The sequence below is a fragment of the Lonchura striata genome, chromosome 2 (genome assembly GCF_046129695.1).
Source record: "Lonchura striata isolate bLonStr1 chromosome 2, bLonStr1.mat, whole genome shotgun sequence".
In the NCBI taxonomy this organism is placed as follows: Eukaryota; Metazoa; Chordata; class Aves; order Passeriformes; family Estrildidae; genus Lonchura; species Lonchura striata.
The window spans coordinates 91,849,813-91,876,565 of record NC_134604.1 but is presented as its reverse complement, the minus strand read 5'-3'; the positions used below and the strand labels follow the sequence as shown (position 1 = coordinate 91,876,565).

At 39.6% G+C, this 26,753-nt stretch overlaps 1 protein-coding gene across 1 annotated transcript in view; it reads left to right on the top strand.

Annotated features, from left to right (window-relative positions):
* Positions 1-673: 673 nt before the first annotated feature.
* Positions 674-26,753, top strand: part of ATP11A (ATPase phospholipid transporting 11A) — a 110,886-nt gene continuing 84,806 nt past the window's right edge. The window contains exon 1 of the mRNA XM_077781577.1: positions 674-873. Coding sequence (XP_077637703.1) covers positions 835-873 — 39 coding nt within the window. The 5' untranslated portion in view covers positions 674-834. The remainder of the gene's footprint in view (positions 874-26,753) is intronic.

The following is a 26,753-nucleotide window of genomic DNA, read 5'->3' as shown; positions in this document are numbered from 1 at the left end:
ACGGACTCCCCTTAGTGTTCCCAGTTTACTCCCTGGCTTCCACTCCGTGTTCTCCTGCCATCCCAGTTCTCCCAGTATCGGCTCGTGGCTACCCTCAGTGCTCCCACTACCCCCAGTGCCACTCCCTGGCTCTCCACCAGCGCTCCCAGCTCCCTCCCAACGCACCCAGTTTTACTCTCCGGCTTCTCCCTAAGTTTTCCCTTCCCTCCCAGTTTCACTCGCTCCAGTGCTCCCGGCACAATGCGCCGGCTCACGCCGGTGTTCCCAGCCCATTCCCCGCACGGGCAGGTTTCCCGTCCCCTCCCGCCGGGAGCCGGTACCGGCCGCTCCGGGAGCCGCGCGCGGGACGTGCCCGCCCCGCGTGACGTGCGCGCCGCCGGGGCCGCCCGGCGCGATCGGAGCGGCGCGCGCCGGGCGGGGGCCGGGCCGGTACCGGGCGGGCCCGCGCGCGCGCGCGCCGGGAGCGGGGAAGGGCGGGGGGAGCGGCGCGGGGGCGGCCCCGGCCCCGCCCGCCGGATAAAGCCCTGGGCGGCGCGCGCGGCGGGCAGAGCGCTCCCGGCGGCACCGGCCCTCCGCCTGCCCTCGGCGGGACTGCGGTGGCGGCGGCGGTGGTAGCGGCGGGGGGCATGCGGGGCCGTGGGGCGACGCGCCGCAGCGGCGGCGGCGAGCACATGGCATAGCCGGGGGACGGCGGCGAGCGCCGGGCCGGCGTCACAGCCGTCCGGCGGGGCGAGCGCGGCTCTCTGCATGTGGCAAGCGAGGAGGCGAGCCAGGGAGCCCGGCGGCACCGGCGAGCACCAGGCGGCGCGGTCCTGAGCCGCCCGGCCGCCCGCCATGGATTGCAGCCTCCTGCGGACCCTTGTGAGCCGATACGTGAGTACCGCCGGTGCCGCTCGACCCCGGGCGCGGGGGCAGCCGCCGCCGTGGCCTCGGGCTCGCGGGAAGGGCTCGGTCAGGAGTCGGGCGGTCCCGTGACCGGCTCGGCGGCCGGGGAGCCTCGGGGCCGCCGCACGTGATGCCCGGTGCAAGCGGGGATGCAGCGGGAGCGGCGCTGGGTGCCGTGCGCTCCCCGCGGCCCGCCCGCCCCGCGGGACTGCCCTTCGCTGAACCTCGGCGGCTTGACCTGAGTTCAGGGCACTGTAACTCACAGCGTACTGCGATGCCTGGTTAGCAGGGCAGAGAAACCCTCCAGCTCTCCAGGTTTTTTATGGTTTTTTTTTTTTTTTTTTTTAACATATATCTGTTTGCTTTTGGTTTGTTTGTTCCCTTTCTCTTCCCCATGTTGTTTCAGCCAAGCGACTTTTTTTTTTTTTTTTTTTTTTTTGTGGAATTGTCCAGTTTAAGTATACTGACGAATGGTCGGGACGGTCCCAAGTTTTTGTAGGTGTGCGTAGTAAGAATCACACGCCAGGCTTGAGAGTGCCCCGGGAAAAGAGGGCAGACGTGGCTTGTTGGTCAGCGTGTGGAAACCCATCCGCACCGCCCGAGAGAGCAACTCGGCAGCGTTTTACATAGAGTGGGGTACAGGTGTTGGCTGAGGTGTGTCAGCTCCAGTTCCACGGAACCCCTAATAAATGCTCAGGATAATGGTATAAGTAGATCAGCTGGATTCCTGTAAGTGTGGGGACCACCAATACTAGGAAATGGCAGATTTCTGCTTTTGGGCATAGAAATAATTTTTAAAAGATAATGAGAGATAATAGGAATTATCAAATACAAATAGCTTTTCTTCCTATGCAGGAAGTACTTTTGCCTTGGTCAGAGCACTCACGTTTTCTCACTTACAGTAAATACACTTAGTTTTGTGTGTGCGCCAAGAGCTGTGTCCACATAATACAGGCTGAAGTTTGTCTTTTTAAAGTATAAATGAAGAAAAGTAGCAGAGATGAAAATCCATACTGTTTTTTTTCTTCTGATTTACAATGGAGTAGATGTGGGATGAGGGGAGAGTAGAGAGGTGAGTATTAAAAACAGCTATGTGTGTATGGATCTTTAGAAAGTGGTCCTAAGAAAAGGAGTACTCTAAATATTAATGTGTGGCAACAATAATAATGAGTTATAAGAGAAGCAATGGTCTCTATGGATGTAAAGACCAGGTGAGTTGTGGTGAGGTCTCTTTGGAAGGAGGTAGATCACTTTGGGTGCAGAGATCTGTCAGTGCTGGTCTAACTGTTGGGTTTAGTTTAAGATTTCTTTATCTGTATGTGCTCACACCTGGAGCCTGTACAAATGAGTGTTCATTTTGCACAGAGCGAGCACACTTTTAAATTGCTTGTGCATAACATTGTTGATGACCTCTTCCAAGGTAGGCTTAGGCATCAAATATGAAGGAAGTGGGCTTGAGAGCAGCTGCAGTAAAGATACATGAGAAGACAGTATGTTAAAAGCAAGGTGCTTGAGTTGTTGACTGTCACCACCCTCCTGCACTGCTGATAAGACTAACGCAGCAGTCTAAAAGATAAGTGAAATATTATTATATCCCACGTAAAGAAAGCTTCCTATTGCCTTCTGTATTGTGTAGTATGCCGATAGGCTATGCCTAGGTAATTGCCTAGGATGGTCCATACTGCCTTGTGTATTTTCACCTGTTGCTTCTTATTTTGCTTTGCTCAGTGTCTTAACTTTGAAAACTTTGTTCCAGGGAAACGTAATTTTAAGGAAAAAGTGCTGTAAGTAAATTTGTGTTCATTTTAGTGGAGAACATTGAGGTCTGGCAGCCTTACATTTGTGCTGCATGTTTTTTCTTGTCTCTTTCTCTTTTGTATCTCCATGGTTCAACTACTTCTGTACATCTGCAGCAGTGAAAATAAAAAGTACTAGTTTGACTGCTGGGCCTGAAACTGACTGCTCTGCATGAGTAGCAGATGTGTGTGTCAGGTACATCACTCCAGAGTTGTTCACCAAAGCTCTGTGTGCACCAGCCAGGCACACAGATGTAGATGCACTTACCACTTTCCAAACTGCTTTTAATAAGGGAGACAAGGCAGCAATTCTTCTGTGGGAGAGCTGGAGTGGATAGTTACATCTTGTGTTTATTTCAAAGTAAACTCAAGCTTGGGTTTAGTTAAAGTCAATACAAAAACTGTTTTATGATCAGGGTCTTAGAACTGTGAATTTTTGTTCTGTAAGTCTTCTGGACTTGTTCAGTTGAAGGTACTTCCTAGAGGAAGATTATGCTGGATTATGCTGAAAACCTTGGCTGCTGCATCTGGAAATGCTGGGTTAGCTCAGAGCTCTTATGTTATGATCTCAATAAAACAAACAGTTGGGAGTTGTATTAATGGAGACTTCTAATAGGGTAGTTTCTAACAGTTGTAGGGCATAAAGGCATAAATTAAATACTAAATACAAATAAATACAAATTGTTGTGATTGGGAAGTTCCTTCCCATTTCTCTTTGCTGGACAGTTTCTGTCCTGAAGCAGTGCAAAATCAGTGCACATATTTCCAAGGCCCTGTGGAAGACTGTGGAAGAATAGCAGTGACTGGCTGCTGTCAGCTTCCTTCTTAGCACTTTCAGATGTTTTCTGTTTCACCTGCATTGTGTGTCCTTTTTATATCTTTGAGGCATTGAAGAGTTTAGTGATGTGGGTTGAATAAAATATATGTTCAACATACTAGTCATACTGTACTTCATATCTCTTCACCAAGAGATGTTGTAGTCTCTTAGTAAGACAGAGGGAATTGTCTTTATCTTACAGAATTTTTAAATTGACATTCTTTTGTTCTGTCTCTTAAGATCATCCTGCAAATTTTGGGTTCTTTTCACTTTACCTCTTGTTTCCTGTAACCATTCCTGCAGCCATACTCAATTTACAGGACTGATGATGAAAAATAGCTCTTTTACAGAAAAAGTGTTTGTTTCACTGCAATATAGCTGACATGAAGTTTGGTTTTCTAAATCCCTTGGAAGCTGATAAGCAGCATTGTAATTTTCTTATTTGTGTCTATTGAGGTTAATCTCTGTTTTACTGCTTTAGAATGTGTATGATCTATATTCAAGGCATCTTTAAGTAACAAAGTAGAAACACCCTAATATACAGCTTTGCTTCTACATGGAATCAGAGGAACTGGCTAAGTCTTCTACATAAAGATAAATAAGAAATTTTGACACAAAAAATTCATTATTTCCAAATTAATGGAAATAATGGCTGTGTGTGGGTAGTATGAACATTGCTAGGTGAGACTATAGTTTTTGTCACATACCTTATAAAAATAGAACCTTTTTTATAGATGTTACTTTTGCATCAGACAAAATGCTTCGCTGCCTTCTCCTTGGATTCCCCAGAGGATATGCCCTACCCCAGGGAGGGCAGCTGCACAGCCAGAGAATACAAAATTAGCATGGGGTATCCTGTAAGTGTCATGCAGAACCTGCTTAGTAACAAGATAAACTTGTTAGTTTAATATTAAGCAGTACACTATTTAGGGGAAAAAACAAGCATATGATGGCAATTAAAACTGCCTCCATACCAGATTAGCTTCTGTTTTGTAGTTAAATTATTTGAGACACTGTGGATATCATTAGGTGATCTGTTCTGCCTGTAATGCAGCTGCTTTTATCTTCTCTGATCACTTTTTTGCTGGTGATATGACTTCTGAAGTCTGTCCTCATCACAGTTGAAAGTTGGTTAATAATATTTAAGCACATTTTGGTGACATGTTTCACCAAATGAACACTTTCCTTAATAAAACATGGTCATATGTCTTTTGTAGCTGTTCATGGCTGAACATGGATTTGGATATTCCTGAATATTGATGATTTGACTATATCTGGGCAAAGTGGGAAGATGTTGCTCTTCAGCACATGCCTGTTTGGACATTAAATGGTTACTGAACATCTTGCTGCCTATGGTGACAGTCTCTTCTGTGTTTGTAAGACAGCTGGCCCTGGTCACTAAAAGCTCCTGCCCAAGTTGATGGCTTTAGGTTGTACAGTAAATGCTACTGGGTCAGAGGTCTGTATTACTGAAGAGTTTTGCCTTTGTTACGTAGTATATTTAGAGATCTTGCTACTTTACTGCTTCTCCTCTTTCAGGTTCTCTTGTTACTCTAGGATTACAAATCTGCATCTTCAGTATTTATTACCTGCGTAAGTATCTCTAAATGAACGTAGTAGCAGGTAAGATGTGTTTCTAGAAGGAGCAGTGATTTACTACAGCTTTGGTCTCTGGGGAGCTGCTGGCCTATTAGTTGTGCAGGTATTCCTGAAAAATCTCTTTTTTTGGGAGGCTGGAATAAATTGAATTTACAAATGGATGCTCTATTTTTCACATTTGTAGAAATAAGTCAACTTTAATTGTAGTTTGAAAAGACATTTGACTAGCCTAACCAGGAAGTTATGGTAGGGATTTTTAGGAAGTTCCTAACTAAGTTTTGTGACAATCTGTGACTTTTTGTCATTGACTTCGATGACTGTTGCTTTTGATTGGCATTATAATTCTAAACCTGTTTTCTAATTAGATTTCCTAAGTATGTTACTTGTGTATGTAGTCTTAGTAGAAATAAATTAATACTGAACTTGAGTTTATTTATCTAACTTTGATGTAGTAGAGGTTGATAACTGCTTTGATCTGAAAGTTGGTGAAATTGTAAGCCTTGGTACCTTATAGTCCTTTGTGTCTTAAAGGACAATCCATTTGTCAAGTGTTTCAGATCACCTATTGTTTTTAATCTAAATTTAGTTTATTAATTTGAGGTGCTTGGGTCTTGTTTTTGCTTCTGAATTTATTCAGCCTCCTTTGCAGTCTTGCAGATGAATATTAAACTGGTGCTATCTGTTTCTTAGTCAGTGTTCCTGTTAAACAGTTCTTCCTAGGCAAGTAAGTCAAAAGCGTTGTTTTGTTCCTAAGTTCAGAGGTATAATTTAACAAAATCTGAAGCTGTTTTAAGCTGTATATAAACACATTTATATGGCAGTTTGATGGTTGTGTTGAGTGTACAAAAGATGCTCTCTGTAGGATCTGTACATGTATTCATGGCTCAACAATTAGTAACTTGCAGCTCCTAAGGGTTCGTGTCTATTCCTGGTATGTAATCCATTTTTGTTATCTCTTGTGCAAGTCTGTGTGTCATAATGTTGTTTTGAAACTTGAGATGCTTCCCATCTCTCAGCTCTGCTTCACTGCAGGTACCAGTTCTTCCTGCTGTGGAAGGTTCAACAGAGGGCATCAAACAGCACAAGTAACTTTTGAATTCCTGTTTCCCTAAGCACCATTGCTTTGTTATTTGTCTAATTGCCTTTTTCTCTTATTTTTTGGGGGGTGGTTATCTGTATTGGAGTGCTTCCTGCTGACTTTTCAGCAAGTTATTTTAAAAAGGCTAAGTTTCAAAGCTTTACAGAAGTTAATTCTGTTGAATGTGGCTGACAGAATTTGGCACTCCTGCAAATTTAGCTCTTCATACTGGTAGTGAGTCTTGTGTTCACTCTGGTTTGTAATGTACCCTAAGATATTTCAGTATTATCTGATGCTCAAAAAGTGCCCAGATATTCTCCCTTCCCCCCCTTCCCCCATCAATTATTTATTGCTGAAGGGCAATAAACAAGGAGAATTTATTGAGCTCTGATTTTTTCCCCTCCCCCCCACTCCATCAATTAATTAATTTACACAAGAAAAACACAATTTCCTTCTTCTTTTGAGAATAAACAAATGAAAATAGGACATTGCATATGTAAAACAGTTAACTTACAGGAAGTCACTGTACATATGACATGCTGGTTGCTATTGACTACAAAATATTACTCATTTGCACTCATCAGATGTTCTATGATAGTAGAAAACATTGCTTTCGGAGCATCTAAATTGTAGAACTGTTTCAGTGACTGAAAATAGATCAAGAAGCTTTGATCTTTTTTTAGCACCAAAAATCCTGAGATGAGAACTGTCTAACTGCTTTTGTCTCTTGATAACATGTTGTTTGATTTAAAAAAAAGTTTGATATTGTTCTGCTTTTATGCATTTTCTCAAGCACCGAGTATCAGTTCTGCAAGCAGGAAGCCTTTTGAAAATTATTTTTGGGAATGGAAGAGGACGAAGGCCTACATAGCATGTTTATAGCTTAACATCTCTGATCACCATTTCTCATTGATTCTTTTTCTTCTGTCATACAGTACTCAGAAAATGGTGACTGGGCTGGCAAGTGAAGTATTCCACAAACACCATGGCTACTGTTTGTGGTGTTGAGACGGATATAATAAAATTTAGTCCATTTAACTAGGTTTAAGTGTGACTAGAAACCCATTGTGGTTGCTGAGGCGCTGCAGCGGGATTTACGATGGGATGCCTGCTGCATGCCATGTGCATCAGGGAGCAGAAACAAGAGAACTGTTGCAGAGAAGACTGAGCAGATGTTTTAGAACCTGTTATGCAACTGGATTCAACTTTATTGGGTTCTTTGTTTTTTTTCTTAGGCTTTTTTTGGTTGTTGGTGTTTGAGCAAAATATCATGCCTCTCCTCCTAGTCTTTTAAGACAGATGATATTTTTTCCAGAATAATTCTGCTTATTCTAGTGGCTTACCATTACACAGGATAATGTATTATTTTTGTAATTGTTGAGGGACATTTCAGCAGAAGTTCATCCTGAGCTGTGAAGCAAGATGACACTGGAATGCTATTATCTTCTCTGCTATAATTACCATGGCAACAGCTGCAGGTAGACAAGGCAAACCAGGGATTCTTATCCTATATCATATGTACACAAGCTGTTTTTCTTCCCTCTCAGTAATGACTCTGAGAAGCCTGTGGCACAGACTCTTGAGTCATCATTAGAAGTGTTTTATTTTTTTTTTTTAATTTAACTTTGATTTTAATTTTGAAAGTATTGAGTAATTGTGATACTATATTAAAAAGTGCACTCTTTTTAGGAAGAAACTGGCAGGCTAGCTTGGATTGTTCTAGGAGACTGAGGACATGGGCCAGTGGCCCAGTAATTTCTTTTGTTTGGAAGATCACAGAAGACCATAGGCTGATGAATCACCTAGGTACCTATGTGGATCTGGATGTTAATTTCAATGTGCATTCATTCTTTCTTGGGACAGGGATGAGAGTATAGCCCACCTTTCCCATAGCAAGAAGTTGTACTTTAATGCTTCCAGGTAACAAAATTACTGTGTCAGAGGAAGAAAACTGGGTGTGAACAGAAGCTTGTAATGACTGTGTTGTGGGGTTGGTTTTTTTCTCGTTACCTAAGTGTTCTGCATTGCTTCTCCAGATACCACCTATTTCCCTCTTTGTTTCTCTATCTGCATCTATATCCATTCATGTGCAGATGGGTGCACATGTGCTTCCCTAAATTGTGTGCTATTTATTTAGCAATGTTAAAAAATATGCCAAGATTTACCAGGGATACAGATGTGTATTGGTATTAAAAAAAAAAAGGCACTTCATATGAGTTTTTTCTGATTACTAAGGCATATTGGGAAAGTGTGTTTTGGTGTGCTTCTTATTTACATCATCCTTGTTGTTACTACTAGTATGGAAGCTTAAAATTTTGGAGATTTCACAGAAGCATTTTACAATTTTTTTTTTGCCTTTCCCTGTAGACTAATTTCCCTTTTTGAAATAGGAGAATGTTTCCTTCATTAATCATTAAGCTTATCTAGATACAGGTCATGATGAGGGGGGGAATAATGGTTCTTTTTCCTGGTGACACTCGCTAATCTCTTTGCTTCAGTCCAAAGAGGATTTCATCTAACCTATTTTGAATAGAGGATTAAGGACAATTAGGCTCTTCCTCTGCTTCACCATTAAGATGGGATGTTGTGAAATCCTCTGAAAAGAACATCTGCTGATGTGCCATTAAAGTTTTGCAAAATTAATGTTAATAATCAAAATAGTTGTATGCAGAAAACAAACCTTCTGTGTGAAATACTTGTCTGGACATAATTGTATGAATGGACTGGGAAGAGGGAAGGAATACTGAGCTGTTTGCCCAGTAGTTTGTTTTGTTTGTTTGTTTTTTGTCTCTAATGCTTTGAATTTACACTTTGGATTAGACATGCAGATGAACCAAAACAGATTTTTTTTTTTATTTGGATGACATCAGTTACTTGCAGTTCATGCTTAGCATTTTACATAGTTCTTCACTTCTTTTCAAAGTCCTATTAATGAGCTGTTTACACAAATTATTTATGCTAGTTATATTCATTGTAAGTAGCATCTCTTTAGATGAATCTGAATCAGCACTGGCATTTGATGGATAACATGAAACTTCTGTATTTGTTGAGAGGTCATTAGAAAATAAAACTGGAAAATGCTACTGGAACACATACGATGTGCTTAAAACACTATCAGGATTAATGTGAAGGAAAAATGGCTGTGTGTATTTTTTGAGAAGTCTGGCTTACGATTTTATACTGTAAATGATAGAAGTGGTTGCCTTCCATGAAGCATGGATAATACCCTGTGAAGCTACAAAGAAGGTAGAGTGACACTTGCCTCTGAGAAATAGCACTTGCAGTCTTAATTTCATTAATAGCAGTTGTAGGTAGGCTACTGAAACTCATAGATTCTTTAGGTTTATTTCCTGCAGAACACTAGAGAGTTGCATCTAATCCTGGTTTTTGGGATGGTAATATACGTGAAGAAGAGTTGTCGAGAAACTGAAGTCTACTTATTCTTGAGGTGACTATGAGTGGAATAAACTAATTTCTCAGGCTGGTATTATCCATGGTTCAAGAATGAGAGGTGTGTTTGGCTCTGGGATCCCAAAGCTCACTTCAAGAACTGGGTTTCTATTAAAATGTATCTTGTGTCTTTGCCCATGGCTTGGGCTTGAGGTTATAGTAATAGAGGGCATGCCCATTACTGGATGAGTTTTGGGAATGTGGAGGAAATATTGTTGGGAAATTTGACATCTACTTATTCAGTGATTACTTTTTCAGAGGGGGAAAACATTTTTTTAAATTTAACTGCATGAAAGTTCTTAAAAACCAGGCAAGATCAAATGGAAGCTATAAAATGTGCCTGTGTAGGTACACACTTTTATTATGTGAAATACAATATGGATGAAAGAGGCGTATGTATGTACATATTATACATACAATATGTACGTACATGTAGGCTTAAAGCAGTTTATTGAGTGAATCATGGCTAAAGTAAATTTTTATGCTGATATTTATGCAGTAGTGTAGTGTAAGTAAGTTCAGGCTAGATCTTTTGCTTTGGTTGAAAGGCCTCCTTATTATACTCTAAGCAGATTTTGATAGATTAATGTTAGTCCTTTAGTTTAATGCTTAACATTTTTTTCTGTAAACCTAGAATACACTGACATGCTGTTATTTATTGGTGTGTTACAGAACAGCTGTAAATGTCTTTCTATTAAATTGTGTAGTTCCTTTTTCTTTGATTTTTTTTTTTTTGGTGGAATTACACTAACAGTAACCATTATGTTTAGAGTTACCTTAATATTTCATATTCTAGTCTCCTCACCATCAGTATGAACTTTGGAAAGCTTAACTCTGATAAATCAAACTTTTTGCTCACTTAGGCCAAGAAAAAAATAATAAAGTAACCTTAAGTATTAAAAACAATATCAAGTTAATTTAATGTTTAAAATCCAGTATATACATTTAAAAATGTCTTATACTGTTTCTTTTTAATTTAGATTTTAAAATGTCTTATACTGTGTCTTTTTAATTTATATTTAGTGTTTTTTGTCCTTTTTAACCAGAAATTTTTATCAGATTTTCAATTCCTTACTACCTTAAACAAGCAGTTTTCAGAGTTCCCCTTTATTTTTGACTTTACGGTCTTTTTATATTGTTGGTACAACAGATACATAGCTAATTGAATATATGATTGTTGTTAATATCATAGTGGGGTGGATGAGGACACGTGAGTTAAAGCTAGGCTAAGAAATTTATTTAATGATAATTATTGAGCACAACTACTCAATTTTTTCACCTTCTAAGATGAAAAAAAGCAAAACAAAACAAAAAGACAGCACAAAACTAACCCATTGGGTTATTGTAACTTCACCTGCAAATGCTGTGGAATTGTTAATATCTTGAACAATGTTAACTGACTGCTTGCTATTTACAGCTGTCAAGTGACCAGATGGCCTAATTTGGTAGGAGGTGCCTGTGTATTGGGGCTGAGAGGGAAGAAATGAAAAGTGGGAAAAAGCTCTTTGCTTAGTCCAGAATGGCATGATTGCTTTAAGCTGATTCATGAATATGAATGTGTTGACTTCTTGATGCTGTAAGCTTTTCTCTGACATAAGGAGGTTATGTTTCCATACTGGTTGGCTGTAATGATACAGAAGCAATAGGAAAGCTTCGCATGCTTTTGTGAAGCACAGTGAACACGGGCAGGTAAAAAGATATGTTTATAAAGGGCAGTCTGGATTGTGGTTTTGCATGTCCTGCTTCTTTGAGCCCAGGAGGTCTCAAATTTAAAAGGCTTACCTTTTTGTCTTAAAGGAAGGTTCTTAAGCCTCTGACTTATTCCTAAGAAGTGAAGAGGTCACCTTGAGCATTTTTACACGGTTAGTGGTATTTGCTGAAACTTGTTTAAAGACATTTTACGGCAGCAGATATATGAAATAATTTTTTTAAAAAATTACTTGAGGCTAAATTTCTGCTGGGCATGTAGAGTGAAAATATCAGTAGTCCTTTGCTATTTTCTTGCAAATGATAATGTTTTTATGCAGGCATTTGCTTTCTTAAATGTTAAAAATTGTGACAAAAGCCAAACAAAGTTTGCTTGAATTGTGGTAATAGTTGAGTCATTGAGAGAACTGTAAATACTTGCAAACCTTTAAGGCTAGTAAGGCAGTAGTGTTGGCTTTTCTTGCTTTCTCCCTCTGCCCACAGGGCACTTAATTCTGCTTATAATGACTATTTCTTGCAGCAGAATAGCAGCTGCTTGACTATGTGGCTTGTAGCTGATCTTTGACAGTATATGGTAAAGGGGAGAAGTGCTACTGCACTGTCAAATTCATAGTTGTATCTTGGCCATGTGGAGTGGAAAAGGTCTTTCCACTTGGGAAAGGCTACTGTGGACTGGAGCACAGGGAGCTTCCCACCTGGTGCTGGGCACTTAGGTTAGTGCAGGAGTGAAAAAGCGTGCTTGTGGGGCTGCTGGCTGCAGGCAGCTGCATCTTGCCACTTCTTCCTTAAACTGATTAAAGGTGTGATTCCCTTCAGTTTCCTGCAGTATGTGGAAAAGACCAAAGCAGCAGTGGCATATAGCTTCTGGAGTCTTGCTAGAGCTGTCAGAAGGAACGCTGGCTGCACAGACAGGTTTGTGCTTTCTTTTTTCCTCTTGGGATGTGCTGTTGGCTCGTTCATAGAGACATCTGTTTCACTTTGCTGAGTGACAAACCACTGGGCCGCGACTGTGTGTGGGTGCGTTCCTGGAGAGGCGCCTCTGTTCCTCTGGGTTGGAAGCCGAAATGGGTGAAGCAGGAGCAAGTTTTGCTGTGAGGGAAGGAGTGCTGCCAAATGCCAGAGCTGTAGTAGTGCTTCTGACTGGGTGACACCCCCGAGTGCTGACTGATGAGTCAGGGCTGATTTGGCGAGATGCTGACATCCATGGAACACTGCCTTGTTTTGTGAGTAGCAGCTGGCATCAGAAAAGAAGTAATTGGGAGAGGGGTGGGAGCTAACAGTTTGTGTAAATGTCAAGAAGCTTGATGACTTATAGAATGAGGAGAAGTATGTGGGGGACTACATAGTGGAGGGAATGTTACTTAAAATTAAACGATCTGGGAAATAATTCCACCTTTTTCTACCCAGACTAACTCTCTGATGTGCATGCTCTGGCAACACTTGTCATGTGGCTTGACCTTCCTTAAGTTCTAAGTGCAGTGAAAACATAATGATGTGTGGGGGAAATGGAACAGCCCTTAAATGCCTATTGTTTCCTTCTGTGTTTATGAGGACATGTTCTATAGAAAGAAGGATGCCAGTGCAGGAATACTTCAAGATTATGAAAGTCTATAGCACAGGCAGCTGTAGGAAACTGGTATCTTTGGCTTAATGTGAAGACCAGTGTCAAATCCTTAAATCAAGGTTTTCTTTGCATGAAGACAAGGTGCACACAATCTATTTCACTAATGATATTTGGAATGAATTAATTCTGAAAATAATTACTTAAACTCAGCATTGCTAAAACAAGCAACAAAAAAAAAGTTAATATCAGGCTAGTCTGAAAAAGCTTCATGCTTTTAACACTTTCAATAAAAAGTGACAAGATAATGTGGGGAGATCCCTTCTAATCTGCATTGCTCTAATTCTGAAATAAGAACCTAGTGACTTTTGCCTAATTTAAAGGGAAAAATACTCTTGCCTCTTTTGCAGCCATCTTGGTTTTAATCTCTGCATCTATGGTAGGAATAAGACCCTAAAGTTTAAAACTGGCTTTGTGGATAAAGTTGCATAACACCCTTAAGTGATAACCCAGAGGCTCCATAGCACCAATTGGACTGTGTGGTCCATTTGTTAATTTGTGCTTCAAGATCACTACAGCAGAGGTTCACAACAACTTCCCTGTGTTTATCTGCTCAGTGAAAACTACTGTAGGTGGAACTGAGGCTTTCACAGCTGTGCACCTGAGCAGGCTAAAGTATTTCTCCTGGTTCCTATTTTTCTAGTTTAAGAAAAATTATTGCAGTCAGCCTATAGATGATTATTATTATTATCCTTCCCTACTCTCTTTAACCCATGTGCCTATTACAAATCCTTTTTCCTTCAAAAATGGATTTTTCTCAAAGTAGTAAGTGCTAAGCTGTCTGATTCATGTACCTTAATTCAGATGTTCATAATATCTAAGGAAGTCCTAGCCTGAAAAAGGATGGTGGTGAGTAGTTAGGTGGAGAGGGAGCTGTGGATAGGAAACTCTTGGAGAGCTACATGCCTATGACTTAATTTGGAAGCTGCTGTTGTGTAAGTGTGACCTGAGAGGCTGGAAAAGAAAAGCTACTAGACTTTAATTAGTAACAAATAGTGTGAAAATGCTTGTGCCCTTGAGACTTAAGCTGGTCTGTCTCAGCTTTCATGACAAGATCGTTGTCACCATAGAGCACTGATGGGTGCATGTGCTCTGAGGAGTTACTGTGGAGCTCCATTTAGGTGCTGAAGCTACATGTGTTTCATTTTGGGAGTGTGGGAATGGTAAAAAGAAGATAGAAAATAGCATCAGCTCTAGACCCTGTTATAGAGTTAGTTATGCATGCCATTAATGTAGAAGAAATATTGGATCATGGTAATGGGCATGTAGCAGTAAGCTGTTCTTGGATGACTTCTTCCTGGTTTAAGAGATTACAAGTTTTGGAAAGGATCTCAGGCCTTAAATTGAGGAAGAGGTGGTGAAGAGTATTTGACTGTTAGGAAGGAAAATGTGAAAGTAAAACCTCCTTGATCTCAGTGCAGTTGACATATTCTCTTAAAATAATTTGGGTTAATGCAATGGGTTTCTATGCCTGTTTTAAAATATTAGAAGAATGGTAAAAGAATATTCCATGGAAGAGTAGGAGTCCTTGACTGAAAGAGAAACTTGAGCATCCTGACATGATATCATGTGCTTGAAGTCACGTGTTGTAATGTGTCCTTCTGTGGTTTCTGAGCTGGTGGCTGACGGAGAGCAGGCTATAAATACTTCCCTGTTCTCCACTTATGTGGTCAGTTGAAGCTTGATTGAACTTTTATTTAGAACTTGACCACTAAATTGGCAAATTAAGCCAGCTTTCCTGCTTCTGATTGAGTTTTACTCTTAAAAAAAAAAAAAGGCAAAGTGACCCTACCTGCTCCTGCTAAGTGTTTTAAATTGGGATGCACTCTTAGGAGGCACGTTCTAAAAGAGGATCTGAAAGTTCTGTTAGACTATTGCAGGAACAAGGTTTTTCTTCCTCTCTTTGGAAGTAGACTTTGGAAGAATCAATGATATTCCTTTGGAAAGGCTGACCCCAGTACCATCCATTTACATAATGCTTATTTTTATTAGCAAATGTGTTAAAACATCTGGTCTTATTTTGCAGTGTTCATGGATGTTTCCATTAACCTTTAAAATACTAGAGGCATTCCTGAAAAGGGTTAATTCTGAGCCTAAGCTCAGATTAGATCCCAGAAAGTATACAACCCTTGTCTGGAGGGCATCTAACAGCCTCACTTGGCTTGCTAAAGCTCTGTTTGTCCAGTTTTTCTTCCTCTGCAGATGGTTCAGGATGCTGTTTCTCCATGCACTGTGTCAAAATAATGAATTAATCTTTGTCCAGATGCATCCTAGTCTAGTACCTCAATTTCCTTTTGGGGCTGCCTCAGGTAATCTTACTATGGTTCCTGCTTCTTCTGTAAAGGCTTTCTTGAAGGTCTTTTTCTGCTCAGATTTCCTGGTTCATTGTTCCACAGTTATCCTCCTTGAGCCCAGATTGTGCCAGGAGGGTCTCTCTGCAGTTCTTGGCCCACCTTGTCTGTCTCCTTGCATGCATTCCTGTTGAGAAGCTAAAGGAAGGAGCGCAGTGAACTCCAGATGAGTGCTCGTGGCCTCCCCCTTCCACAGTCTGCTCTGGGTCATCTGATCCCCAGCTGACCAGATCAGCTGCTGCACTGTGGGGCCTTACACAGGAAGGATAAGTTGACCCTTGCTTCCTTTGAAGATCCCACTGCTTTGGGCGTTTGGAAAACTACAGCCAACAAAGCCTGCTTTTATCTCCCTCAAACTGAGCTGAAATGTATGACTGAAAGGATTATGCCACACTAGGTTACCAAATATATTTTTGCGTGACACTCTTCCACTAAAAAGAAAAACACAATGATAGCTATCTCCAGTAATGACAGGAGTACCTTCTTTAGTGGACATCAGTGCCAGAACTTTATTTTAGTGCCTTCGAAGTCATTAGTACAGAAAACTGCTGCAGCTGTCTTGGCAGGCTGTGGTAGGAAGAAGTGCAGTTCCTAATTTAGTGTGTATCTGATTGATGCATTTGAAAGTGGCAATTCAGCCTGGCAGTAAAAGAGGATTGAAAGCTGGTGCTGAGCACAGTGGGCTTATGGTAGCTCAGGGCTACTTCATTTTGTACAAAGGGGAAATGTTAGGGTGTTCACCTTGTGCCCTCAGAGAAATGGATTGCAGGATGGTCAGTGTTGCAGCCTGGCTGCTTGTTGCAAGGAGGAGTTGGAAAATAAAGGTATATTTTGAAATAGGTGCCTTGCTGTCTTGAGGCTTTGGAACTTTGACTGTCTTCCTAGCTGTGAAACAAGTTCTGTACCTGGGAGAAACACGTGAAAATGTTCCCAACCACCATTATTTTGATCTGTCCAGGCTGGTTTACATTTTGGGTTATCTAAATAATGATCTGATGCTTAGGCTGGGAAGTTTTTGTGAGGATACTGGTTGATATTGGGTCACTTCAAATAAAATCTGGAAGCTTCTTGTTACAGGCACATGGTTTGCAGGAGCAGTGATACATAAAGCTGTCTGGTAGCAGTTTTATAGAGACAGCAAAAGCCTGAGGGAAGCATGTTCCTTTGGCCTCTTACTAGAGACTCACAGGGAAGAACGGTTGCATTGCAATGTGTGCTGAGGCCTGCCAAACCCCAGGAATTGTGGTTATTGCTGCAGTGCAAGATGCATCTCCTTGATTGCAGTGCATCTGGAAGTCTCAGTGGGATTGCCGAGTCTGATTATTATTCTGTGTGCCTGTTGCCTTGACACATGTCTGTATGGCTATGACCAAGGCAATGGTGAAAAAACTGATTCCATGTAAGCTGAAACCTTCCTTGGGTGACAGGGGATGGACTATTGAGGGAAGTGTTACGTTAAGGCTCCTGCATTCTTCATCTTGGGTTTTTTTTTTTGTAGATGTAACACACCTAGTTCGGGTTGTTAGGTTTGCTACTCTGAACATAGAACTGTTGCTGGCAGAGGAGGATAGATACTTTCATTGCATGCATGGAGTTGGTAAACACTTGTGACCTTTCTAGGTTTGTAATATACACCAGTGGAAAGCTTGGGAAAGCATTGGCTGTCTTATTGCTTCACTAGGAATGTTTTCTTAATTTTTTTTTTTTTCAAACAATGACAAATGTCCATTTTGTGAAAAACTGCTTTAAGGTCAACAATGCATATTGACCTTAAAGCAAAGGGTTAAGCTGTCTCACGAGGCTACTTTTTGTCCTGGAAAGAATCAGCAGTGAAAGTTAGGCTGCCAGCTTTGTTTGCATTTCCCAACTACTGTGCACTTGCCAGCATCTTTTAAATGTTTAAATGTTTTGTATTTTTCTAATGCATAACATTTGTATGCAGTGGTTTTTGTAAGGATGCCAGAACAGCCATATAGTAAATATTTAATAAGAATAGTAAAGATTTCTTGTTCTCAGTGGGCTAAGTTCTGACTAAAGGAAGTGAAATTGCCATTTTAAATTATTTATGAAATACTGAACATAAGGAGATAGGGTTTGTTTGCTTTATTATACGTAGATGGGAGGAGTAAAGGTCTCAGTTTAGTTAAGATATAAATGATGTGGGTGGGTTTTAGGCATGATAAAAACCTAAGTAATCCTACTTTTGTGGCTGTGAGGGATATATTCTCATCCAAGATGGTAGCTGTACAACAGGTTGGATGATAGGAATTCTCCTGTCATTCCATACTTCAGCTAACTCAATTTTTGGAGATCACGCTTTCTAACCCTTTATCTGAAAAGCATGAACTGTTTGTTTGAAAGTCTTAATAATGGAGCTGTCACTTGTGCTAAAAAATTATTTAAGATGGCAGACATGTCTATGAACTCTCATGGGAACATGAATTTCCCTTGTGTTTTACTAGTATTATAAAAGAAATTATTATTGGTGTGTCTGTAACTTCAGTGTAAGAGGAAAGGAAGTGAAGCTTTGAGCATCTAAGGAAACATGCAAGAAGTATTCGTTCCTCTTGTTAAAATGCAAAAGTGACTGGGGAAGAAGTGAAAAGAAGTAGTGAGTTGTTGAAGGTAAAGGAGACTGAAGTAGTTACACAAGGGAAAAAAAAAAAGAAACCAGTGTGGGTATCCCTTCATGCTGAGACATAAGGCTTCACGTGCAAGTCCTTTAGTGTTTAGTCAGTTGAGACACCCTGTATCTATCCCTTCTCCCCTCCCTCATTATCACTGATTTCTGATGTGTGGAATGAGGAATGTTAAAATGGAGAATAAATGTGCAAGTTTCTGAAGATTCTGAAGTGGGCTTTCTTTCAGCATTATCATTTTCACAAGTGTTTGGTTTAATTGTGAATATTTGGTTGTTGGGTTTTTTGTTTGTTTTCCCTGGGGACCACAGCTCTTTTCAGGGATAATAAATATTTATTTCAAAACTGAGTCTGTGCTAATGATGGGAGACATGCACTGAGATGGCCTTTACCCAGCTCACTGCAGACCTTTAAATGTAATGCTGATCTGGTGAGAAGCTCCTGTAGTTTTTAGAGCATTAAAAAAAAAGAATGAGCAAGATTGCCTGGCAAACAAATAAGGGCTGTACATGAGAGGATAATACTTTAAAGTGGAAAGCTCAAATGTGCTTTTTAACATACCTCAACTTTGCAGTTTACTATTGATGTTGGGATTTTTTTACTTCCTATTATTAATTTTATTTTTTGCTTATTATGCCCCAAACAAGAATCTAAGTTGTTTTTTATAAGTTTGAGTGTATCTGTATATAACACATTGTTATATTTAAAAACACATGAGTATGTTTTGCAACTTTGAATATAAATTATCCAAACACATTTCTTTGCAAATGAGGAGATTCAAAGTAGAACCCAAGCTCCATAAAAAACTCAAGTTCCTGTTTTTATTGCATCTTGGTGGGTTTGCAGTTCAGTTCTCTTCCTCTGTTTTCTGCTAAAGTAAACCATTCTGAAGCCCTTAGTGTGTGCTTATATCTGGCTAGCTGTTTTCCACTTCTGTAAAAGGTGAGCTTTCAAAATAGTAGTTCAAGGCACAAACATATTTATGTTAAAATAATGCCACCTCTGAAAAGTTTGATAACTGATTACTCTGTTTTCAGAGCATGTTATTTTTTTAGTTTGGGCAAGATAGAGTAAATCCTTGCTATTGAGAGATGTATTTTTTTAATTTTAGATTATAAGGTGGTCATTATAAATCTTTATAAACATTTATAAATGCTATCAAATATGCTGTTGTAACATTAAAAAGGCTTTAATGATTGGGGTTTTTAAATCAGTAGTGTTTGGCTTAAATCTACTGTGGTTTGCTTTAAAATGTCTTGATATCTTTGGTGGGGGTTGAAGTAGAGCCTGTGGGTTAACTTTCTGCAGTTGTTGTGCATGCTGTATCTTTAATGAAAGACATGCTAGTAGACATGTGCATGTTAATACTAGTGGACCTGGAGACAGTTAATGGGCTTTTTGTGTTCCAAAACATTCTATGAATTAGACATGACAATTTATTTTAAGCTGATTCCTTTTGGGGCAGTAAAGATGTATTTGTATGCTGTGAGTTCATGTATGTGTATACAAACATGGAACTTTTTGTGGGAAAAAAATTGCATACTGTAGATACCAATGATGTAGGTGTTCAGAGGAGAATGTGAGAGCTGTTCAAAGTCTCCATATTCCTCTTCTCAGTAGCCCTTTCCATTTCTCTTATTTGAATTGACCAGTTTTGCTCTGAAATAATTTCTCAGTTTCCCAAATGTTAAAATATTTGGTTTTGTTTTGCATGCATTTTTTAATGTCGCTTCCCATGTCTACTGCAGAAAAAGTAAATGGCTTTAACAAAAGAAACAGCTGGTTTCTCACTCGCATCTGGTTAAATCTACATTTGGGCTTTTCTGCTTCTGTGTCTGTGCTTCTGAGGAACCTGTTTCTTTCCTGGGTTTTGTGCTCAAGAGTCTTTTATAGGCAAATGTTTGCAGTTCTCTGAATTTTGAGACCTTTCCCTGGCTTTTAGCATGCTCTATTAGCTTGGTGCTTTTGTAGCAAGGCTCGTTATTTCCTCCAGTTTGGAGGTAGAGCCTATCTCTTCTGGAGGAGCCTTTCTGGTCAGGACTGCCTCAAAGCCTATTTATCACCTGGTAAACTAACAGCAGAATTAAGCAGAAATTATCTGATTTAAGGTCTTAAGTGGGTTGTTTTTGTGAAAAACATAACTTTGTGTATGCTTGTGATTTTTCAAATTGCCAAAATGAGTTTGCTTGTAGAGAATGAAGTGTTGAAACACTCATGGATGTTGAGCCAAACACAAATCCCACTAGTTTTTATACTTATATGCAGAATAACTTCAGAATATGCTCTTCTTTCAGTGGAAACTTTGGGGGGTTTTTGTTGGGTGTTTGCTTTTTTGTCTGATTGTGATTTTTGTTAGTATGGGTTTTTATGGGTTTTCTTGTGTAAGGAAATGGTAAGAAAAATACAGTGAAATAAAGTACTGTTCTTGTTATGTTTCCCCTCTTCTTATTTTAAGGAGTTAAAATTACCAGCTTAGATAGCTTTCTGATTTAAAAAAGTGTCCTAGAAAGGATAATAAAGTAGATTGTTCCAAAATGGTTACTAATCAGGAAGCCATGCTTTCAAGCTATAAACAGTATTGTCCATTTAGCAAATGCTTTTCTTGTATGTCTTGGTACTCTTGAATATTTTTCTTTGACTAGTTGCAGATGCATGCAGGCTTGTGTTGTCCTTGAGAACTCTGTGTGCTTTCTGTGTTCTAATGTGGGTCATGCATTTACCAGTTCTGACAGAATAAAAACAGTTGTTGTGGAAAAGTAGTAGGTAAGTGAAAACTTACACTTGAGTATGGAAGGGAGCAGGGAGGGAGCCAAACATTAAAAATGGTTCAAAAGAGTAATTTACCAGAGCATATCATGTCATGGTCTTTGACTTCAATTTCATAGTTCACCTATTTAAAATGTTGGAAGAATTAAATACTTGGCAGTGTTAATCAGCTTAAGTGGACATTTAAGAATTAAACCTGAGAGAATGCCCAGTGTCATGGGTTGTTTGTTAGGACCCGTAGTGAGAGGACCTGTTCCCTACATGAAGGGAACTCTTTCTGAAACTCAGGAGTCAGGAGAGTATTGGGGCATCAGGAAGTGTGAGAAACTAAGTGAAGTAAGGATTGTTTTTCTGGTTGTTTCTGCAGAAGTCCCTGAAGGCTTCTGTTGCAGCACAGTTAGTTTGAAGGATGCCTCCCTGATGTAAAGTGTGTTTTGTTCTCTTGATTAGCAATATTGCCATTTACCGCAGTGCTAACATTAGACTCCTCTACTACTACAGCGATATATGATAAAAGCCCAATCAGTAGAAGCAACTGCTCAGATAGTAATGACTCCTTCCTACAGTGCCATATTTATAACATTGATGACCTGGAGTAATGTGATTCTTGGACTGATATATTGCTGCAGTAGAGATGGATGTAAATGAGAAAGGAAGGAAGTGTTGCCTGCATAAAGAAAATATTTTCTAAAATCAATACAAGGTTTCCACTCCTTTGTATTTTCTGAATCTGATTGCATTGTGAACTACTATGTCATTTATTAAGAGGTGTACAGTTGCTGAAGTATGATTCAATAAATTATTTGAGCTTAGAATGGAGCTTTGGTACTTTTCTTGGCAGTTACCGCCCTTTATTGCACTTATGAAAAAAGCCCCCATGTTTTAATCCCTCAAAATGTATTGTGATGGTACATATACATGTTACCCTACTTCTGTGTATTTAAAAAGAAAAAAATCCCTTTTTACTTTTGAGATTTCAGGATGTGCCTCTGATGTAATGTCTGCTTCTTGTGTGTGCATGTTTGAATCGTTCATATTGTAAAGCATCCTATGTACTGCTGTTATGCATTGTGTAAAGCAGCTTCACTCTCTCCATTACTGAGACAGCTTTCTAATGTCCTATGGAATGGCCTTGTCTTTGTGCTCTAGCAGCAATGCTGTCTGTCTGTGAAGCATCCTTCCTTTTAACTGGTGTTACACACTAGCTGAGTCTGCTTCAAGGGAAAAGTGTTGCTCTCATTTCTCCAGTCATTAGGTCTGTTACTGAGAAAGTGGAACTTGACAATCATCTCCCAGTGGCAAGTAAACATTTGTTCTTCGAAATTTCTAGGTCTGTATCTGAGTTGTTCTTTAATTTTGATTTATTTTTTTAGTCTAAGACAAATCTAAGATATCAAAAATTAAGGAAGGATGTTCTGTGGGGTCTAGCATAAGGGTTATATTTCTCAAGAACAGATTTATACTGGTTTAAATTTTGAAAGTAAATGGTAAATCAAAGCTTGAGTTGTTACATGAGGTCATCTGGGCATCTTAGAGATGAAAATGGCATGCAACTAATAGCATACCTTTACTTTCCTACGAGACCTTGAAGAATAGAGTAACTACAAGAATAAAATTGTTAGGTATTTAGGTAGCAATTGTAATTTTGTTACAAAACAAGATCATTAATCTTTATTTTGGCATTCTGATGTGTCAAAATCATAGTCTAAATTGTAAGAAGGCAGCTATTTAGATTTCATGCTGGGTTTGTAGGAGGACCAGCCATTATGTATACAGTTAATATCAGATGAATTAAAGCTTTGTGGAAACAGGCGCTTGGTGCCCCACCCCAGTTCAATATGTAAGCCATTTAATATATTCAAAAATTCTTGTAATTTTGACCATGGGAGATTAGCTAGGTCAATACTGGGCATGCTTGACGACGTAGCAAGGAAGTAAATGCTAGTGGATTGCTTTCTCTGTTTCCAGATCTGGTTGAGCTAGAGGAGTTTCTTTCATATGCAGTGGGTACAGAGTCCTAGATAGGATAAACAACCTAGCTAGGGTCCCAGTGAAAACTAGAATTTGTCTAGTGAATGCTCTCAGTAAGACTAGGCATTCTGATAGAACTGCTAACCTAAAATGGAGGTTTTAATCTTTGAGCACCATCTGTTGTGCAGGGCAGCAGCAGGTGGTCTGTCTATGGAGAGGACTGGTAGAAGTGGCTGGGTGTGCTGCAGGGTGGGTGGAGCTCTGGTGGCAGTGAAAGCACTGTGCAGTTATTTGCCTGCTACCACTTTCTCCCTACCTGATTTCCATTCAGCAGTTATCCAATGTTGGCTTTGAGAAGTCTGTACTTAGAAGACAAGTTAAGAAAAGACATATCTTTGCCTAATGTTGTAAAATTACTTAGTATGTTTAGGCTGAGATCTCAGATCAGTTGCAAGTATCCTCATTTCTCATGTTTGCTACTGTCACTTTCTTTCAAAGGCTCAGACAAGTAACACAGTTTAGGCATAGGATGTCTAACTTTGACTCCCAAGGTTTGCAAAGGTAAGTGATGTGGTACTCTGCTTATTGCACTTGCATCAATGTATTAAAGTTAGTACACCACTCTAATCTCACACATTGTCTGTCTTCAACTGTACTCAGAAACCTGCATGTGATACCTCTTGTGGTTGGTGAGAAGGTAATGCACAGCTTGATTGTAAAGTCATGTGAGAAAAAACTGGTGAAAGCACAGAATGCTTGTATGGAAACTAACTAAGTTCTCCCTTCTTCAAAATCAGGTAGTTGATTTTAACTAACAAATAAAAGCAAATTCAAGCTACTACTTTTTAGCTGTTTTTATTTGGGGGAGCAGCATATCTTTGGGCTTCTGGATTTCCTTAAGACACCTCATGGCTAGGTGAGCACCTGAGTCATCTTATTTGTTGTTTTGATTGTATTGCCTACAGTAAAGGAGACTGCACTGGATGGGGAGCAGTCCTCTGCTTCTTCTGTGTGGGTATTGTGAGTGGTACTCACAGGGCTGGTGAGCAGTCTCTGGCTTTACTTACCTTTTAGATAGTTCTAGACAGACTTTGCTTTTTTTCTTGTGACTGTTCATGATTTCACTAGTTCAAATGGAGGTTTTACGTGTTGGGGCATGCTGGAGTGTGTGTATCACCAGCTATGCTTACAAAGGTGTTTTTCCCATAGAAGAGAGGAGTGAAGACATTGCTTTGAGCAAAGCAGAAACTGGCAGGGTTGAACAGTGTCAGCATAGCAATGAAACTTGTCTAATGTTGAGATTGAGGGTTCTGTTTGATTTTCTTTCTTTACCTTTAGATATTCTAGTATTTATTCTAATTGTAAGAGAGTTGAAATAGAACAAAAATGAAAAACTGTGAAAAAAATACTTCTCTTTAACAGCATATTTATTAAAAGTGGTTTGCTAGTCATGATGATTTTGAAAACAATAATACCAAGAAGTCTCTGAACTCTTGGAATAATTATCATGCTTAAAAAACTAGATAAAGACTCTAATTCTCTGTTCTCCTAGGAGCAATGACTATATAATCTGGCAAAAAATGAGCATACTGTAATCTAATATGTCATTTTTTGGTGTAATAAGAAAGCTATTCCATGCTCTACTTCCTTTCATGCTATTAATAAGAGGCTGCCACATTATATTACTTTGTTTTTAGGCTATGACTTAAATTTTTCACCCTTCAAGCAGGCTAAATTCAGTGATCTGATGCCCACTACATTTGTTTCATACACAAAGTCAGATGAAGTGACAGAATAGCTGCAGGTTATGAAACTTTGACATTTCAAGAGGAGGTAACAAAAGGCATCAGACTTTGACAGCTAGTGAGCTACATCAGAAATGTCTAACAGACTGTAAAGGTTGCACTGTAGTTCAATTTGATGTGTTAATAAATGGAATGCCATTTAATTTGCTGTGTGCTAACATTTTTAATGGAAGCAAATATCTAAATATGTAGAAAGTGTATCCCACCCAGAGAGTATCTGAGCCCAAATCAGGTTGAGACCCTAAGTGAGGATTGCCAGCTGCCATATTCTTGCTGAGCTTTGGGCATTTGTTAGCACCTACTGTCAGTGTAGGTAGCTTTGTCTGCTGTTTTGTTTCAACCAAGTCTGGTTTTCTCAGGACTATTATGATAAGATGTGAGATGATAGCATCATTTAGGCTGGAAAAGATTAGAGTCCAGTGATTGAGTTTACACTGCCAGATCCACTGCTGAACTGTAGTAGTCAGGTTGTATTATTGCCAAGCTGCTAGTAATTTCCAGAGCCCAAGAAGTTCATATAGACCAGTGTGCAGACAGGGTTTCAGTTTGCCAGTGAGAAGGGTTAAGTGATGATAGAACAGGGGAGTTGAAAGAAGTCAATACTGAGCAAAAGACATACTTCACGTGAGCAGCAAACTTTTTAGGCATTCAAATTGTCAGTCTAGTAGTGTCAGAAAAGATGAATGCAGAGTGCTTGGGTATAATGAGCTGGTGGTGATGCTGCAATGGTTCATGAAACGTGTGGCCAAGAAGGGGCTGTCTTAGGGCAGCATTTGAGAAGCAGGATTGCTGTATGATGATGGTGAGCTGTTAGTCCTCCTAGGAACTGGTGAAGAGGCTAAAAGGTTTTTCAGTGGAGAACTACTGGAAAGCATAGGAATGAGCAGTGAATGGGGAGGTGAATTAAAAATGCAATGATTGCCTTTTAGTCCCTGGGATTGGAGATGCACTCTGCCTGTTGTCAAAATCTGTAATGAAATTTAAAAACTGTCCTAGCTTTATTGAAATTAATTTTTTATCATTCCTTAAAATGAAAGCTGTAGAAGAAAAGGGTTTTTTTGATATTATTTCACTGAATGATCAAAGGCCAAGGAAAATACTTCTGTCCCTTTTTTCTTCTTGCCTCTTTTCTGAATTTTAATTGTCAAATTAAGTCCACTTGAGTGGTATAAAAATGGTGTCTAAAACCAAACAAATCAATAAAGCATGGCATCTTGTATGCCTTTTTCAAAAGGCACACAGCATTTTAGTAAAGGTAATAGACTGAAATAACTATTTTAAAATGAGCTTGCTCATAGTAGAAGTGTTTTGAGACCTTTGATGGAAGAGATAAGAAAAGAGACTACAGTATCTGGGTGTGAATATGTAGGAATTGAATTAGATTAGTTGCTTTAGTAGAAAGATGCTGTATGATTAAGGAAAATGGGACAAAAGATAGATTAGTTTAAATGGATTGAAATATGTGTTAAGATGAGAAGGGGGTTAATATGTTTGCTATTTTGTTGACTGATAGTGTAGCTGTGCTGTTTAGGCACATACTCAGAACACTGACAATTAGAAAAATGCTGGAAGGCATGAAAAAAGAACAAAAGGAAGAAGTTTTGGTAAAAGTAGTACAGCTGAATTACTTAGGAGGAGGAACAAATCTTACTACTGAATGTAATGGAGACAACACTTATTTCAGCTGTCAAGGATGGCTTTTGATCATCTACCTTGATGTGCAAAGAGGAAATGTTTATCTTAGGCAATGCAGGAAGTCCGATTTGAGATGTTACTTGGCAGTTACCTTGAAAAAATTACCTGTGTTGTACTGGTATATGGCATTCCCGTATGAACAAAAATACTCCCAAATTTTTAATAAGCCTTATTCTTCTTTTTCCCAAAACCTAAGTCAAAGCTCATTGTCAGTGAGGCCAAGTAAGAAGAAATGAAGAGGTGAGCTGTGAAGGTAAGTCTTGCATGTAAAGACAACAGATTGGAGACTTGGAAGTTACACATGAAGAAATAAAAAAAACCTAAACCCAACAGGCTAAATAAAATGAAAAAAGACCTGATGGTGGTAATCTTTCAAAGAGAAGAACTGTTTGAAAAATGACAGGTTTAAAATTAAAACCCAAGATAATTACTGACATCACAGACAATGGGCAGAATGTGAAGAAGGCTGTGGTCTGTTCAGTGGCCAGCACATCAGGGAATTCTTACAGAAGGTGCTATTAGAGCAGACAAGCCACAGGAGTTTTTTGCAGAAGTATTCATTGTTAGAAGACT